The following is a 16903-nucleotide window of genomic DNA, read 5'->3' as shown; positions in this document are numbered from 1 at the left end:
CACCCAACGCCTCCTCCCACCCAATACCTTCAGAGCTCTTGGAACCACCCTGTAACAATGACATGGGGCTCAGACACCACATGGGCGCTGCCAGAGAGATGCCCAGGGCACATATCACCCTGCTGCTGTCCCAGGCCATCTCCCTGACAGTTCCTTGCATTCACACTGGGGTTTTGGGGCTAGAAACAACACTTACGGGAACAAAGTCAAGATCAGCAGGCAAAACTGGCTGTTGGCAAACAGCCTGGCAAAGGGGTCTCCCAAGGCTGACAAACAACCCATTCCCCTACATGCCAGCACTGCGACCTCCCATGGTGACAGCTCCGGCTGTCCATCCCTGGTTTCAGATGCTCAAGGATCCCAGGTGGGGAAAAATTGCTGCCCAGGGCACCCTTCCTCCAGATGAACTTCCCCCATGAGAGGGTGTGCCCTGGGGCCCTGTGCCAGTCCCAGCAGGAGCAACCCAGCTCAGGAAAGGCTGCAGCATCATGCCTTACCTTTGGGGGTGACATCAGTGCCATTCAGAGCACCCTGGATCACAGCCTGGGCCTCTGAGTTCTTCTTCTTCAGGAAGTCAATGGTCTCTCGCAGGTCCAGTAGCTCCGTATCCTGGGGGAGCAGAGTTGGGAGTCATGGAGTGTATCCCAATGGTGCAGAGCCCACCCCAAGAGCACCCTTGGGGCAATGGCCCAAGTCCAGCACCCCGCAGCCCCATGAGCCCCACTGAGCACTGCGATACACCCACCTTCTCCTCGGCGGTCTCAGCCAGGTGCCGCAGGCGGGATGTCATGCTCACCAGGCTCTGCTCGAAGGCTGCCACCAGGTTGGCCTGGAAGAAGGGGAGAAACAGGTGAGCCCTCACATTTGGGCGAACACCCATGGGCAGGTGAGCACCCACTGCCAGGTGTGCGATGTGGAAGGCTGAATGGGAAATCAGGGCTCCTATGGGCACATCCAGCACCAGCCCCATGCCCTGCACGGATGGAGCGGGGTGTCCCACAGGGGCTCCCGTGGGGACTCACGTTAGCCGACAGCTGGGACGTCAGCGTGGCCACCTTCTCCTGCGAGGACTCCAGCTCACGGCGCAGCTTGCGGATTTGCTACGGGGAGAGCGCAGAGGGATGAGAGGGGCCAGGCACTCGCCCTCACTGGGGGCAGGGGCAGGCATGAGCAGAGGGTGTGGGCTCACCTCAGACTGCATCTTCTCCTCAGCCTGCAGCATGAGAGCAGAGAGAGACAGACAGACAGAGGCAGGCAGTCAGGGGGGCAGCGAGGCACAGACAGGCTCAGCGCCAGGCAGAGGCATGCACAGAGCCCCCCCAGTCCCACCCAGACCCCAGCCATGCACAAAGCAGCGCAGCACAGAGGTGGCTCTTACGGAGGAGTAGGTGGAGGACGCGCTGGAGGCCAGGGACAACACCGATCCGTGAACTGCAACACAGGAAAACCCGGGCTGTCAGGGTGCCCTGGAGAGCAGCACCCAGGGGCTACAGCTCAGGGCTCTCAGTGGTGGAGGGCTCTGAGGCGGCCTGGAGGAGGCATAGAGTGGGATGGCAGATGCTCAGCACTGCCTGTTCCTCAGTGCATGCCTGGTGGCCTCCCTGGGCCACATGGCAGGGAATACCCTCCACCTGCACCCTCCTCTCTGGGGAACCTGGGGGCTCTGCTGCCCTCCCTGTCTGCTTGGGTCCCCTCTTCCGCAGTGTCACAGCACCCTGGCGGCAACCCAAGGACACTGGGTACCCATGGGGGTCAGGGCAGACCCAGGGCTGATGCCAGTGTAGAGTCCACCAGGCCCCTCGGGGCTGTTGTCCCTGCTCTGACACCAAGAACGGGACACGCTGACCCATCCAACAATGCCATGGCAGCACCAGTAGGGACAAGGGTGCAGGGAGCCCCACCAACCCCCTGCAGCCTCCTCTGCCTGGGCAGGAGCGCAGCACACTCTCACCATCGTCCACAGGGTCCCGGAAAGAGCCCGAGCGGATCATGCCCTTGGGCTTGTCAGCCAGGGAGAGGGTGCTGCCCATCTGGGAGGTGCTGTACAGCTCGAAGGTGGAGTCGTGGGTGGGGATGCTGTTGGAGCGGGTGATCCGCGGGGTTGCGGTGGCAGTGGGGCTCACTGCAAGGAGAAAGCGGGGAGGAAGCAGGGTCAGAGTGACGCTGGGGACCTGGCATCAGGACGGGGAAGCAGGACTGGGAGCGATCCACGAGAGCTGTGATGCAGTGAGGAAGCAGGGATTGTGGTCCCAAAGCAGGGAGGGGCTGGGGAAAGCTAAAAGGCAGGTTGATGCTGGGAAGACCTGGACACCAGCACCAAGGTGATCACAGGGCTGAGAAACAAATCCATTGCCCCAGGGCCAAGTGGGCACCACTATGCCACAACCCATCACCTGCAGGTGCAGGAGTGGAGCGTGCTGCCCCAACCTGTCTGCCTGGACCCCCCAAACCCTTCAGGAACATGCAAGTCCTGGTCAGATCAGGGCAGGGCTTACTCCTTGCCCTGCCAGTCACCCCCAGAGGAGCAGTTGTGGCCTGAGACCCAAAGGTGGATGAGATGCCCTGAAGCAGAGGTGATGGACATCCCTGGTCCCAATCCAGCACCAGAAGCACCAGGTGCTGGTGGTGTCAAGGAGACAAGCAGCGCCCGGGGGAGCACTAGCACATCTCGCGGGGAGCACAGGGAGCAGGAGGGAGCAGGAGGGAAGGGGCCGGCAGCGGAGGGCACTGACCAATGCTGGTGAGCGGACCCTTCCCGACCAGCGCCATGGGGAGGGCGGGGGGTGAGGGCAGCTCCTGCTGCTCGTCCGACTCGGGGAGCCCGCTGACTGCGTGTGAGTGGCGCCGCTCCTTGGCCTCCTCCTGGGAGTGGAGCTGGTACCTGGGGAGCCGCAGACAGGCACGGTAAGATTGACCAGCACCGTCCAGTTCCTGCCCACCGCACTGCGGCCCAGCTTCCCTGGTTCGGGGGCACCGCCCTGGAATGCCCCACGTGCCCCCTCTTCCCACCCCAGCACCACCCAAAAGTGATTTGGGCTCTTTTACCTCAACCCTTTCTTGGGCAGCGTGTTCCTGTCACGGTTGGCACTGGAAGGGAAGGAAAGATCAGTGACATCCCTGCACAGACTAGGGAAGGAACGATGGGGATTGAGCTGCAGGAACAGGGAGCTTTTCCCTAGAAATGTAGCAGGAAGAGACTCTGAAGCAGGCAAAGGGCATGGCAGGACAGCAGGGAGCGATGTGAGCCCATGAAGGTGCTGCAGCAGCCCCCTGCCCTCCTTCTGGCCATACCTGTCCAGATGTGTGAGCCGGGGGCTCCCACTCCAGCCCAGCTCTCCTGCCTCTTCTTCCTCCTCTTCCTCCTCTGTGCTGGCAGGGGGTGCAGCAGCAGGGGCGGGGGTGGTGGTGCTGCCCCCTGAAAAGGCACTGGGCAGGCTCATGGGCATCTGCAGGGACTCCATGCTGCGGTGAAGGCTGGAGAGCTTGGGGTACATCCTGCCCTCCTTGGGGACACTGAAGCCACCCATGAGCTCCAGGCCCTGGGAGAAGCTCGCCGAGTTGATATTGAGGATGGGGGCAGGGCTGGGGCTGAAGCAAGGTGCGAGGTGCCCGCCGGCCGGGTGCAGGTCCTGGAGCTTGGCAGTGTGTGGGGTGTGCAGCTCACTGGAGGAGGGCAAGTCCAGGCTGTTGGAGTTGACCTTGTCCAAGTTGGCCAGTGAGGGAGGCTTCACGTAGGTCTTGGCAGCCGCTCTGGAGGGGGAAATGGGTAAGGAAACAGGTGAGACTCAGGTACTGGTGCTGGGCACAGCCGTGCCAGGCACCTGCTGCCCTCGCAGGTGGAAGGACCATACCTGAGAGGTGTAGGGGGCAGCTCGGCCACCTTGGCTGCTGGCGGGAGGTTGGCCTGGGCTTTTGGAGTGCTCTCAGGTGAGCTGGCACTCTTCAGCGTGCCACACTCGGAGTCAAGTGCCACTGCCTTGGCCTTGGCCTTCTCCTTCTCACGGTCTGTCTGATTCACAGGGGCTGGTGTGCCACGGCCAGTGCCAACCTTGGATGGCTCCTTGAGCCGCGACACCGAGATGCCGCCTGGCTTGGTGCTCAGCAGGCTGGGGTCAATGCTGCTGCTGACCGGCCGGGCTGTGCTGCGGCCCCCGGTCACACTCATGGAGCTGGATTTGGCCGGCCGGGGCAGGCTGCGGTACTGGATGTTGGAGCGAGCCCCTGGGGCCAGGAAACCAGGCTCAGGTGCGTTGGAGACATCGAGGCTTGTTTTCCTCCCACTGACTGGCTTAACAGGGATGCCAGAGCTCTTCTGGATCTTGCCGAGTGTGGCCGAGCCCCCAGCCTGCATGACAGTGGCTGTGCCAGTGGCAGGAGCTGGTTTCTTGTAGCCAAAGGAGCTGGAGGACGAGGGGCGTGCAAGCCCTGATGGCGGCTTCTTGGCATCAGTGGCACGGTCACGGCCGGCATCGGAAGAGGAGCGCTGCAGGCCCGTGTTCTTCACTGACAGCTTGCTCTTGTCGGTGACTTTGGTCTCTGGCTTGCCTGCTGGCAAAGAAAGGACAGGTTAGTGTCCCAGGAGGCTTTGGGGACATTTGGAAGTGAATGAGCCCAGACAGGACATGGGCACCAGAGATGCAGGGATGTGATGGAGAAGGGACATGCCAGACCCTTGGTGCACTCAATGACCCCCCAGCCTGGTGCGCAGACATGAGACCATGGGGCAGGCACAGACCCCAACCTGCCCGCGCTCCGCAACACAGCCCTGCCTCCCCTTCCAGCCCACACCCAGCTCCCAGGTCTGAGCACAGCCACTGGCTATCCCACTGGCTATTCCCCCATGCTTGGGGGAAGGCACACAAAGACACCACCCAACCTTCTCCCCATCAAAGGAGCTGGACCCTGCCCAAACTGGTTTTTACCTGCTACTTTGAGGGTGCTCTGGGCCGTGTGGGTGATGGGGGAGGTCACAGCCACCGGAGGAGTCTTGCCCTTCTTGAGGGAGCCCGGGGTGCCCAGGCTGACAGGCTTCTTCAGCTCACCACCCTTGGGACCCTCCTCGCCACCCTCCGAGGGCTCCCGCCGCCACTTGGAGGAGCCATGCTCCATCTTGAGGCTGCTGCTGTCGTAGTCCAGCTTCTTGGGCGCCTTCTCGTCACCCTCACCGTACCAGCTCAGTCCGCTCTCCGCCAGTGAGCGCTTCTCCGAGTCCGTGCGCAGCTGGGGGCAGAGTGGAGTGAGGGGCACTCCTGGCACCCACCCCAAACCCATCCCCAGAGAGCATCAGCCAGCTGGGAGAAGGATGAAGCAGACACCCTGTGCCATCCTTTTTTCCTCACACTGGCACCCACCCTCCCCTCATTCCCACTGAGGTGGTGGCACCAAGCCGGGATCGGTGCCGGGAAGGGTCCGGGTGCCACTGGCACCTACCGCTATGGCCGAGTTCCTGCGCGAGGCGGTGGGGGTGGAGGGCAGGGAGTTGAGCGAGGAGCTGGCATTGAACTCCTCCGAGCTGAGGTTGTCGGAGGCATCGCTGAGGCCACTGCTGATGGAGCTGCTCTCATCCCAGCTGTGAGGGAGAGACAGCATCAGACCCCTGCCCAGCCCAATGGGTCCCACCACTCGCAGGATCTCCCTGCTCTAGAGGCTGCCAGGGCAAAAAGCTGCTCCTGGTAGTGCCCATGGCAGGGACGTGGCATGCAGGGCCCATGGCTGGCTCCAGCCCAGCCTGGCACGGGCTCATGTCCCTCTGGCGCACAAGGCTCAATGACCCTACATCTCCCCATGAAGGCTCTGTGGAGCTTTGGCGGGGATGGAGGGACGTGCGCAGCACGGGAAGCCAGCACCCACGCCACAGGGCTGGCAGCACCACAGCTGGCAACAAGTCCCCGGCAACCTGCTCTGACCCTGCAGGAGGGTCGGGATTGTCAGAAAGGGCAGGACTGCTGGAATAAACAAACCAGCTGCCCTGCGGCATCCACCCTTCCTCGGATGGTCCACACCCACTGCACCCTGCTGCCCCTCTCCAGCCCCCAGCAGCCACAGGCAGCAGGGCTGGGATCTGCTGCTGTGCCAAGGTGGCTGCTCCATGCCGGGGCTCAGCCGAGTGTGCAGAAGCCCATCTGCAGGCCCGTCAGTCAGCACCATACTGGGGCAGCAGCTGCTTGGGTGCCCCACGGGCCCGGCTGGCTCCACAGCGTGGGGCTGTGCCCACGGCGATCTGGCACAGACGGGCATGGAGCACCCTCCAGCAGGATGAGCACAGCCCCTTTCAGGTCAGCAGCTGAGTAGGCCAGTGAGGCCCCGCAGCCTCCAAGGGCCTGTGAGAGCCTGGGGGAGACAACACTGGAACAGGCTGCCCAGAGAAGCTGTGGCTGCCCCATCACTGAAATGTTGAGGGTCAGGTTGGATGGGGCTTGGAGCAACCTGGTCTAGTGAAAGGCATCCCTGCCCTTGGCAGGGAGTGGCACAAGATGAATTTTAAGGTCCCTTCCAACCCAAACCGTGCCATGATTCTGTGACAAGCTGTGGTGTAGGAGTGGGGAGCAGAGCTGGGAGCTGCAGCCAGCCCCAGTGCCTGCAAGAGATGCCTGTTTCTCTACATCGGGGCCACAGAGGTGCAAGAGAAGTCCAGCAAACACCAGAACCCTCGCAGCAGTGGAAGAGCAAAAGCAACAGCCACCACCATCCCTGTCCAATGCCCAAAGCTCAAGAGGGAGCAACAAAGGCAGCTCCAGCACCATAAGACCTGCACTGCATGTCCTGCTCTTTCCATCGGGGAAGAGTTCATCAGACACTGGCCAGAGCCAGGATGGACACAGCCCCCTGTGTCCCCACAGCAGCTTCTGAGACAGAGCCAGCAGGTGCTGCTGCCCAGGAAGGGATTTCAATAGGATCATGCACCCAGGATGTGCTGCTGAGCTCCTAAGCTCCAAGCCATGTCTCACCACCAGCCCTATGCCTAGGCTGAGTCCCAACTGGAACGGAAATCCCCACCCCAGAGCCTGGAGCAAAGCTCCTCTCCCAGCCTGGCATCACCTGGCAGCAGGCAGTGCCAGGAGTGAGGCCAGGCGTTGTAGGGCTGTGTCCTATAGGCACACAGCTGGGGCCACATGTGCTGCTGGGTGTCTGAGTTTGGCTTTTGGGGCTGTGCAGGGAAACCCCAAATGCTCTCCCAGCCATGCATACGACACCCCCACTGCCCCAGGCATCCAGAGAGCCACAGAGAAAGGGGCACAGAGTTAGAGGCTAAGCCAAGGCAGGAGGTGACTCCAAATCCTCCTCGGCAACCCCGTGCTAAGGAAAGACAACATGGAAGGTCACATTGCAAAATCACTAAAACCATGGGGTGAGGCTGGGGAGCCAGCTGCACACTGCGAGGCTGTCTCTGACTCTCTTATGGGGCGCACGGCTGGTGCACTGAGGGATCCCCCAAACTGGCACGTATATGCCATAGGCAGCACAGCAAGGAAAGCCTCAGCCACAGCACCACTAGCCCCTCAGCAAGCACAAACTCCTGGAGCATGGCCGAGCCCTGGCACCTCGAGTGCCCCCTGAACCCACACATGGGGGGCAGCCATGTCACAGTGTCACTCCGGAACAAAACTCACCCCCTGCTTTGTGCTCCATCCCCTCCATCTTACCCAGGGCCATTCCCAGCTCCTGCAGACGGTCCCGCACCAAACCCACCCGCAGGCAGCCCCGCGGCAGCTCCCGGGGACGGGGATGCTCAAGGGCAGCGTGTCCGTTCTGCCGCGCTCCGCGGCGCCGGCGGGCGGATGGGACCCACCGGGTGCGGGATGGCCCGGCACGGTCCCGGACATGAGCACCCTGGCCCCAACCCCGGCCCGGGAAGGCGGCTGCACCGGGAGGCAGCGGGGGATGGACCCGGACCACCGCGCGGTGCGCGGGGATGCTCCCCTCCGCTGCGCCCCGGCCGCGCCCCGGCTCGGAGCTCCCCTCTCGGCAGCCCCGGGGTCAGCGCCGACGTCCGGGGCACCGGAGCCTCGGGAGCCCCGCGGAGGGTGGCCCGGCCGTACTGCAGGTGGGGGGCGGGGGCCGGGGCGGAGGATGGGGGTGCCGGGGCGGAGGATGGGAAGGCCCGCGGGAGCCGCCCCGATGCCCCGATGCCGCGGTGCCGGGCGCGGCCCGCGCTGCCCCGACCCCCTTTCCACCCCCCCACCCCCCCCCCCAGCAGCGCGGCCGAGACAAAGCACCGCCCGCGGAGCGGCCCCGGGGCACGGGGCTTTGTCTGCCGGGGCCGAGCTCCGGCCGCGCCCCCGCCCGGTGCCGGTGCGGTGCCCGTTCCCTGCCCGTGCCGTACCTGCTGGCGAGGCGCGGGGCGCGGCGCGGCCTCCCCGCCCGCAGCATCGTGCTGCCCGCGGCGCGGCGCGGCCCCGCCGGGCGGGCGAGAGGGGCGGGGGGCGGCGGGACCGCCCCGCTGCCGGCGCCTTAAAGCGACAGCGGCACCGGACCCCCCTCCGCCGTCCTTCGGCCCCTCCTCGTCCCCGCCGCGACGGGCCCGGGGTCCCGGCTCCAAGCCCGCCCGCCCCGGCCCCAAGCCCCGCGGCCATGTCCCCACATTCTGACCCCAGCCCACGGCCCCCACCCCTGTCCCTGGTGTCCCCCAGCGTCCCCCCAGATACCCGCAGAGACTCCAAACCACGATTCACATCCCCAAACACAGCACCAGTTACCCCCAGTCCAGCCCACAGTGTGATACCAGAGGCCATTCCTCAGCACTGAGGCTGGGCCCAGTGCCCCCCAAACCGCCCTGTTCTGTCTCCCTAAAGGAACAACCTCCCGATGTGAGTCCCACTGTGGGGCGCCGGGACAGCTGCTCCCAGCAACCCCGGCGCTCGTCCCCAGAAAGGACACCCACGCCTGCCCCTCTCTTTCATCGATCAAAACCCCTATTTTTGTCCTTTTTTTCTCTTTCTCTTGCATCACAGCAAGAGCCATGCTGCAGGGCAGGGTCCTCACCGGGATGGTAGCACCATGGGCAACTTCGCCAGCCCGGCTGCGGAGGGCAGAGAGAGTTAACTGCAGCCTTGGCAAGACATACCCCGTCCCTGCAGGCTGGGAAGTAATTCCTTCCTTGAAGCAACGGCAACGCCTCTTGGCTCCTTCCCCACTGCCCCATCACTCACCACACAGGGCTTGCCCCAGCATGGCATGGTACGGCACAGCATGGCATGGCAGGACAGGGATACCTGACCATCCCTGTCCCCACTGATCAGCTCATGCCCACACCCACCAAGCCCTGGCAGGAGCTCATGGCCAGAGGCTGGCGGTGCAGCCAGTGGGGTGACGGCCCCACAGCCACGTGCGCCGACGGGTGCGGCAGCACAGCCCGTCCAGCACTGCATCCCTCCGGTCCCTCCGGCCTGGCAGGATGCCGGATGCTGTCCCTTCTCTCCTCTTCTCCTGGCCAGCTGCCTCAGCCCCACCACGGCCAGCTCAGGCAATGCTCAGAGCAGCTTCCACTGGGCCCAAATCTGGGCATCCAGGGTGGCGGGGGAGCCAGCCTGGCACAGCCCAGCACTGCAGCCCCTCAGGAAGGCAGCTTCGACCCTGCCAGAGCCACGGGCCTGGTGGGAGATGATGGCACAGAATCACTGCTGGTCACAGCAGACCCACGGGCACCAGCACAGGCACTGAGCCCTGTACAGATCAGTACCCCCAGCACATTTTTAAGCAGAGGTTGCTGTTGGAGCTGGATGGTTTTGAACTCTCCTTGCTTCACCTGTCTCACATCAGCACAGACACCTGCCCATGTAGCAGCCAGACCCAGTGGCACAAGCCAGGGCTCCCGACACTCATGTCCCTGCCAGGCTGGTCCAGCCAGATCCCCCCTCCCAGCCTGAAGCCCACCCTGGATGGAACCAAGTCCTGGTCTGCCCTGTCCCCTTCCTCCTGTGGCAGGGAAGGAAATGCAGGGCCCACACCCCCCACTGAGGGGGTCCCACACCCCACATCAGCAGGTCACTGGCATTGAGGGGGCTCTGTGGCACTGGTGCTCCCAGCCCCAGCCTCATGCTGTGAATTGAGAGATGAGCAGTGACGAAAGCACAAGCACAGCCGGGGCTCTTCATACCCTCCCCCTCTCCTCCACTTAATGGGGCAGAAAAAACAATTAGCTTCATAAATCCCATTGAGGGGGTTGGGAGCTCCCCATGGATGGGGGGGGGGGGGGGGGGGGGCTCTGCATCCCCCCTCACATCCACATCAGGAATCAGAGCATAACAACACTCCCTGACTTCCCTGATCCCCACAGCCCTGTAAACCCCTCTGTACCCTCCAGGACCCCTCCCAGACCCCCAGGTACCCCCTCAGAGAACTCTAGCCCCCACAGAGAGTCAGGGTACCTAGAACCGAGGTGTCTCCTGCTTGGATTTTGGGTACTGGGATCTGGCACTTTTCTCTGAAGCTGCATTCAAAGGAACAGGGGTCTGCAGAGATCTGGCAGATCCCCATCTGAGGTAGGGAAGGGGGATCTGACTTGCCTGAGCTCACCCAGCATAAGAGGATCAACATCACATCCTGCAGTTGATTCAGGACCCCATTCTCCAGGCAGCACTGCCTCTGGCTCTCTGGCCCCCCAGGTCCCTGAGGGGCGCAGGGGATTCTGCCACAGGACCCCTGAGTGTGCATGGTCCCTGCAAGGCAGGACCCGTGGCCAGGCTGTGCCTCCACCCCAGCCCTGCGCCATCGACTGCAGTAAGAGCGGGGTCTGATTTCCTTGCGGGAGCGAGGCCGAGGCCATCGGGGGTCAGCCAGCACTCACTGCCCACTGCAGTGACATCAGCCATGGACTCCAAACACACTCCTGGCTGAGAGCTCAGCTCTGGTCACCCTTCTCACACCCCCCCGGAATGGTGGAAACCCCGGAGGAAGTGTGGCCCGGTGCGGGGATCTCCACTGGCAGTTTCAGTGACATATGGAGCTCACCCGGGCCACCGCGGCACACATGGGGGCTGCAGCGGCCACGTGCGATGCTCAGAGAGTCCCAGGGCAGTGCCGGGGTGGGGAGCGGCGTGACTCAGCCCGCTTGCGAAATTCCTATTTTTCCTGTTGTCTGGACAAGCCAGTGACCTCGGACACGTCAGTCTGCAGTGGCCAGGCCCCTCCACAGGCGGCAGGGTGGCACAAGGCAAAGCCAGGTCTTGAGGTCCCCAGGTGGCAAGCAGAGAGGCAGGTGGGCTTGGGAGTCAGATTCTCCCCAGCAGCTTTCCCCAGGGCACACGAGTTCGTGAGGTCCAACTCTGCGCTTGGCTCCACCCCGTGTCCGCATCCAGCCTCATCAACAAGCCGCAGGGGCCAGCAGCTGCCTGCGCCCCAGGCATGCACTGACCCCCAGGTGGCCTGAACCCCCAAACCTAACAACCCCAGGATTCCCTTCCCAAAACATGCTTCATGCAGCCGCTGTCACACCCCCAGGGGCCAGGGATCAGTGTTGGGTGCCTCAACCCAAACCCCAAAGGACGGAATTGCTAGAAGGCAGCGCACAGGAAGGCGCTTCAATGGTGGCAGTGCCCAGTGGGGTCCTGGGGCCCCTTTCTGGGAGCATCCCCTGTGCCCAGCTGGAGGGAGGAACTCGCCAAGCCCGGCACATGGCACAGCCCAGCAAATATTTATACAACATTGCTCCCTGGCCAGCCACACACCAGGCCACGTGCAGGGCCACGGCCATGCCCCACGGGATGCCCCCGATGAGGAATGACTTCATGGGCTCGCTGGGACACAGCAAGGGGTCATCCTGGACCAGCCAAAGTGGAGCGAGGGGCGTTTGAGGGAAGGGAGCAGGCTCCAGCGCCAATCCTGCTTGGAGCAGGAGGAGGGCGGCTGCTCCCCTGCTGCTCTTGGGGAGCTGAGCCAAACATCTGCTCCCGCCTACGGGCTGTGCCGAGCCCGAGGAGCTGCGAGGAAGCCGGAGCCAGGCCAGCCGGAGCGCAGCGGGGTGTCAGCTCCAGAGCACCTCTCCCGGGAGGATGCTGCTGGCAGCCCCCAGCCCTGCTGGAGGGGACCACAGGCTCTGCAGCACTCGGCTGCCAGCAGCACCATCACAGTGACCTGGGACGGGGCCTGGGGTGTGCCATGGGCTAGACACACGTGCACTGTGCTCCCAATTCCAAAAGCTGCTGCCTCAGCTCCATTTCATGCCCATGAGCAGAGTCAGGGCAGTACCTGGCTCACGAGGGTAGAGATGCTGCCACTGCTGTGATGGGATGCAATGCTGCCTCCCTTTCCACCTCCAAGAAATGAGACCTGAAAGGACGTCCTGAAATCACAGCAGTCCCAGGGTTGAACAAAGATTCCCTCAGGGCTCTGGAAGCCCCAAGGGACATGCAGAGCCCCAAGGACTGGCTCCAGAGCTGTGCCCCCACAGCACAGCCCTGCAGCACACACAGACCATCACTGCTGCTGCAGCGACCGCAGCAGAAGGTGCTGACTCAGCAGCCAGCCCCACTGGCTCCCTCTGCACCCCATGAGCTCCTCACTGCAGCAAAGCCTTGCAGCATCCCACTCACTCCCACTGTGATCCAACTGGCCCTAGAGAACACCCAGGGATGGTGCTGAGCCACTACCCAGGATACACCATTATCAAGTCAAGTTCTGGGCACACACAGCACAGGGGGAGACACACCAACATGCAGCCACACCGTGGTGGCACTGCTCAGACATGCAGGACATGGCCAGAATAAAACCAGGCCAAACCTGGCTTGCACATCCCGCTCCATGCTCCTCACCACTGCCTGGTTCACGTGCAGGTCTGCATGCAAAGGCACCCACGCTGCGGCTATGCAGACAGAGATGCCCCTGGGGAACCTCCCAGTGGAGTGACTTTGGTGGGGTGATCTCCAGTGTTCAGGAAAAAACCCCAGCCTGTATGGGTGGGAAAGCATCACCGGTGGCACTGCACCCCTCCTGAAACTGGCCTCAGGGCAGGGAACAGCAAGTGGCCACTGAATGGTGGTGGGTGGGAACCAGAGTTGACTAAGGAAGGGAGCGATATGTTTCAGTGTCAAAGAAACAGCCCAAGACTGGGTGCTATCTCTGCCCATGCCCTGCCCAGGCCCCAAGGACAGGCAGGACAGGGCAGGAGAGCAGCAGGATCCTTTCCATCCCTTTAGTCACCCCAGACATATCCTGGTGGGTGCTCCCTGTGCCAGGTCCCTGCCCTGCTGCAGTGCACAAGGAGGATATGGCGACATTGGGAACAAAAGGGATGTGCTGCTGAACAGGGGGCCAAAGCCAGAGCTCTCCAGCCCCTGAAACCAGCAGCAGGTAGAGGGGAGTTGCGAGTGTCATGCCAATGGATGCAGGCACGGCTGGGCGAGGAGCCAGGATGCCGGTACATTTGGCTAACACAGAAATGCTGCTGGGGCCTTGGGTGTCCCCAGCCAATCCCTGTTCAGACCTGACCATCCCACACCCTCTCTGAGCCGGGCCTCAGGTCCCCCACAGCCTCCTTGGCTGGGCTCACCCCAACCTCCACCCAGCTGAATCCACCTCAGTATCTTGCAGGCAGTCCTCTTGCCCCGGCCGCGCCTCACCTACCTCAGCCCTCACTCCTTCCAGTCTGCTTCCCCGCAGAACCACAGGGACGCTGGGCTGCATCCCACAGCCCCACACGTCTCCCACGGGGATGTGTCACCGCGTCCTCTGAGCCGTCTCTGACCTACTGCCCTACAAGCTGGGGCGTGCGCCGGCGCGGTGCAGGGGACGCTGCCCCGCGGCCCGGGCTGGGGGCTGCTGGCCCCATCTGCAGCACGCGGCTCCTGCCCGGTGCATTAGCGGCACCGGGAGATGGGGCCTGGGGCGGTGGTGGCTTTCTAGGTCAGAGCCAGCGAGGAGGTTGGATGAGGGGCTGTGCTGGGTGAGGGGCTGTGCTGGGTGAGCGGGGTCTGGATGAGGGGCTTTGCTGGATGAGCGCTCCTGGCCAGCTCCTCCTTGTCTCATCTGGCTCTGAATAGGAGGCAATGCCCCTGCTCTACTGCTCTGGCTCTGCACCCAGGGTGTGCAGGCTCCTAGAAAGGGCACCTCAGTGTACCCCAGCACCCAGCCAAAGGCATGCTCTGGGGACAGAGACCCTGCCATGCTGCCCGCTCTGGGAGACACCCCCCAAGTCCTGCTGTGGGGCCATTGGGATGAAGCCGTGAAGCTGTGTAGGTCACTACACGGCTCTGTGCCTGCAACGACCCCGGTGAAATGGCTGATCCCCAGTACATGCCCCTGTGGATAAGGGGGTCCTGCGCTGCCCTGGCTCACTCCTGCACCCCTCCATGGGGAGGGTACCCAGCACAGAGCACCCAGTCTGTCTCTGGCATGGCATGGCAGAGAACTCCGGGCACATCCAGGGCATGATGCTGAGGACTCTGCACAGGACCAGGGACTGTGGCACCTGGCCATGGCCCAGCTCACCGCAGCACTGAAAGCCTCACCCACACCAGGGGATTGTGGTGCTGCCAGGGCCTCGCAGAGGCTCCGCCATGCAGGGATCCATCCCCAAAGCTTGTGCCTTCCTGAAGGAGAAGTAAATCCTGCCCATAGCAGTGCAGGGCTGAGCTGCTGTAGGTCCCTGACCCTGCTCACACTCCCCCCGCTCCATGGTTGATGGAGACAAAGTGTTGCTCCAGTCACCCCTCCCAGCACTACCTCTGAAGCCAAGGGCACCCTGAGGTTATCCACCTGCATGAGCAGCACCGAGATGAGACAAAGAGGGAGATGGGGAGCAGTGTACCCTTCATCCCCATGGCCAGCCCTGCTGCAACCTCAGCCATCAGGGCAGTCCAAATCCACCCCACTGCCAATCACACCTCACAGTCCAGTGGCCAGTGGCAGAACGTGGTGACATGGGCACCTCTGGCTGCCAAGCAATAGGTTAAGATCTACAGGAGGGTCCGTGTTGAACCAGCACAAGGCTCCCTCATTCACAAGCAGGGCAGACCCCAAGGTCACCTCACGTGCCCATGGGGAGGATGGGTCTGACACCCACAGTGCTGCAGACACTCTCAGCCCACAGCTGGAGCGTGGCAGGAGCAGAAGCCAGCAGATAGCTGATGGTGTGTCCCCTGCAACTGCAACATGTGCCTCCAGGCCATATCTGGGGAGCACTGGCCCCAGGATGGGTGTGAAGCTGCAGGCTGTGCTCTATCCTGCACCAAACTGAAATGAGTACAGCCACCCCAGGAGGGCCAGAGCAGCACTGTCAGGAGGCCAAATACCTCCTCGGGCTCTGGGACAGCTCAAACGCACAAATTATTTATTTTCTCCTGTGCCGAAACAGGAAACCTCCAACATGTTCAAACCCTGGACCCTTGCCAGAGTCAGGGGCACCTCAACAGTGCAGCAGGAGCTGGACACATCTGGCAAGAAAACGTGAGCCCTGGGAGTGCTGGGTTGTGCCCATCTGGCAGGAGATGCCCCTGGCCCCATGGGTGGAGGGATGGAGGTCAACAGGGTCCCAGAAGGAGGGATCCTGCTCAGCAGCACACCCTGCTCCATGTGGAGTCATCCATCAGCAATGACACTTTGGTGCCCAGTTCTCACTGGGCTGCTGAGATCTGACCCGGCCTGTCCCACCACGGACCACCAGCAGTCCCACAGGACGTCCCCACAGTGCCAGGGTCACAGGAAGCCACTCTGACTGACTGGTGTAAACTGGAGAGCACTTCTGAAAGCACCAGCATTCACCCCAGCAGGACTCTGGCTCAGGGCTTCTGTAGCCACAGACTATGCACTTTTTTCAGCTCCCTGCTCCAGGAACACCCAGATCAAGCTGGACACTTCCCACATGCTGGAAGAGCAGCTCATTCTGGCTCAGGAGCCCATCAGCCCCAAGAACATCCAGCTGGCCCAGCACCACCAGCACTGCATCCCACTCCTGGGATGTGGGGACATGATCCAACCCTAACCAGGCTGGCTGTAACCTATGGACCACTCCATCTGCCCCCGCTGTGCCAGGTGTTCCCCCACCGCCGGCCGAACAGGAGTGGGTGAAACCTCCTGGAGAGCCCCAATCCGGGCACGATTCCCCACACGGGCACGTACCCCGTGGTGATGTCATCATCCTCCGTCAGCGTCTTCCCCATCAGATCACTGTCACTCATGTACCCCGACTTCAGCTCCACGTCGTCGGTGTCCAGAGCCTCGACCAGCTCCAGGCGGGAGATGTGGCTCAGCTTGCTGGGGCTGCGCATGGGCATGGTGTGCGAGTAGTGCGCCCGCTCCCCGTGCATGTACCAGCTCGGGGTGCCCTCGGAGCGGCAGCTTCCCCCAACCGATGGCGCGTCCCCGGCCTGCAGGCGCGGGCTGGACTGCCCGTAGCGCCAGGACAGCGGCGAGGAGCGGTTGGAGAGGCTGGAGATGCTCCGTGGGTTGGCTTCATCACTACTGTCATAGCAGGTCATCTCGAGGGAGCTGCAAGGACAGGCAGTCAGGGGGTTAAGGCAGGGCACAGGGGACAGTGGAGGTCTGTGCCCTGCCTCACCCCCCCCCCCAGAACTGGGTCTGCAAGTGTTCAGATGCCAAAACTGCCCATTTTGAGGCAGCCAGGCAAGGCCAGAGGCTCCCAGGACTGTGGTTGTAGGGATGCTGTCTGTCCCGCACCCCCTCCATCTCAGCTGGCAAGGGACAGTCCCCTCCTTCCCTGCCTGGTGCCATCCCAGTGTCCCACAGTCCAGGGCCCACCGGGACATGCACACCACGGTGTTCAGTGATGCTCATGTCTCCCCAGGGATGGTGGAATAGGACATGGGGTGTGATGGGGGCTCTGTGCTCAAGTCAACCCACAAAGGCAGCACTCTACCACAGCCCTGTCCACCCACCTCAGAGCAGGGCCAGGGGTGCCACCAGGACTGGTGGCAAACACACCTGGGAGAGGGGTCAGCACTATTCTGGA

The 16903-nt window shown here is 63.0% G+C and overlaps 1 protein-coding gene across 7 annotated transcripts in view; it reads right to left on the bottom strand.

Moving 5' to 3' along the window:
- NAV1 (neuron navigator 1) overlaps nucleotides 1–16903 on the bottom strand; it is a 74350-nt gene that overhangs the window by 10122 nt on the left and 47325 nt on the right. For 2 of the 7 annotated variants that reach the window (XM_039565204.1, XM_039565206.1), the window contains exons 6-18: nucleotides 16054–16422; nucleotides 5431–5569; nucleotides 4923–5220; nucleotides 3852–4548; nucleotides 3292–3750; nucleotides 3046–3087; nucleotides 2733–2881; nucleotides 1952–2122; nucleotides 1379–1431; nucleotides 1190–1213; nucleotides 1023–1100; nucleotides 746–829; nucleotides 498–609 (exon numbers count right to left, since the gene is read on the bottom strand). In XM_039565204.1, the coding sequence (XP_039421138.1) occupies nucleotides 498–609; nucleotides 746–829; nucleotides 1023–1100; nucleotides 1190–1213; nucleotides 1379–1431; nucleotides 1952–2122; nucleotides 2733–2881; nucleotides 3046–3087; nucleotides 3292–3750; nucleotides 3852–4548; nucleotides 4923–5220; nucleotides 5431–5569; nucleotides 16054–16422 (2675 nt within the window). The remainder of the gene's footprint in view (nucleotides 1–497; nucleotides 610–745; nucleotides 830–1022; nucleotides 1101–1189; nucleotides 1214–1378; nucleotides 1432–1951; nucleotides 2123–2732; nucleotides 2882–3045; nucleotides 3088–3291; nucleotides 3751–3851; nucleotides 4549–4922; nucleotides 5221–5430; nucleotides 5570–16053; nucleotides 16423–16903) is intronic. The other 5 variants (XM_039565205.1, XM_039565207.1, XM_039565208.1 and 2 more) reach the window with 3 other exon arrangements.

Source organism: Corvus cornix, chromosome 26, assembly GCF_000738735.6.
Source record: "Corvus cornix cornix isolate S_Up_H32 chromosome 26, ASM73873v5, whole genome shotgun sequence".
NCBI classification, from domain to species: Eukaryota; Metazoa; Chordata; class Aves; order Passeriformes; family Corvidae; genus Corvus; species Corvus cornix.
The sequence above is the reverse complement of the archived record's forward strand: the minus strand, read 5'-3'. Positions and strand labels throughout refer to the sequence as shown.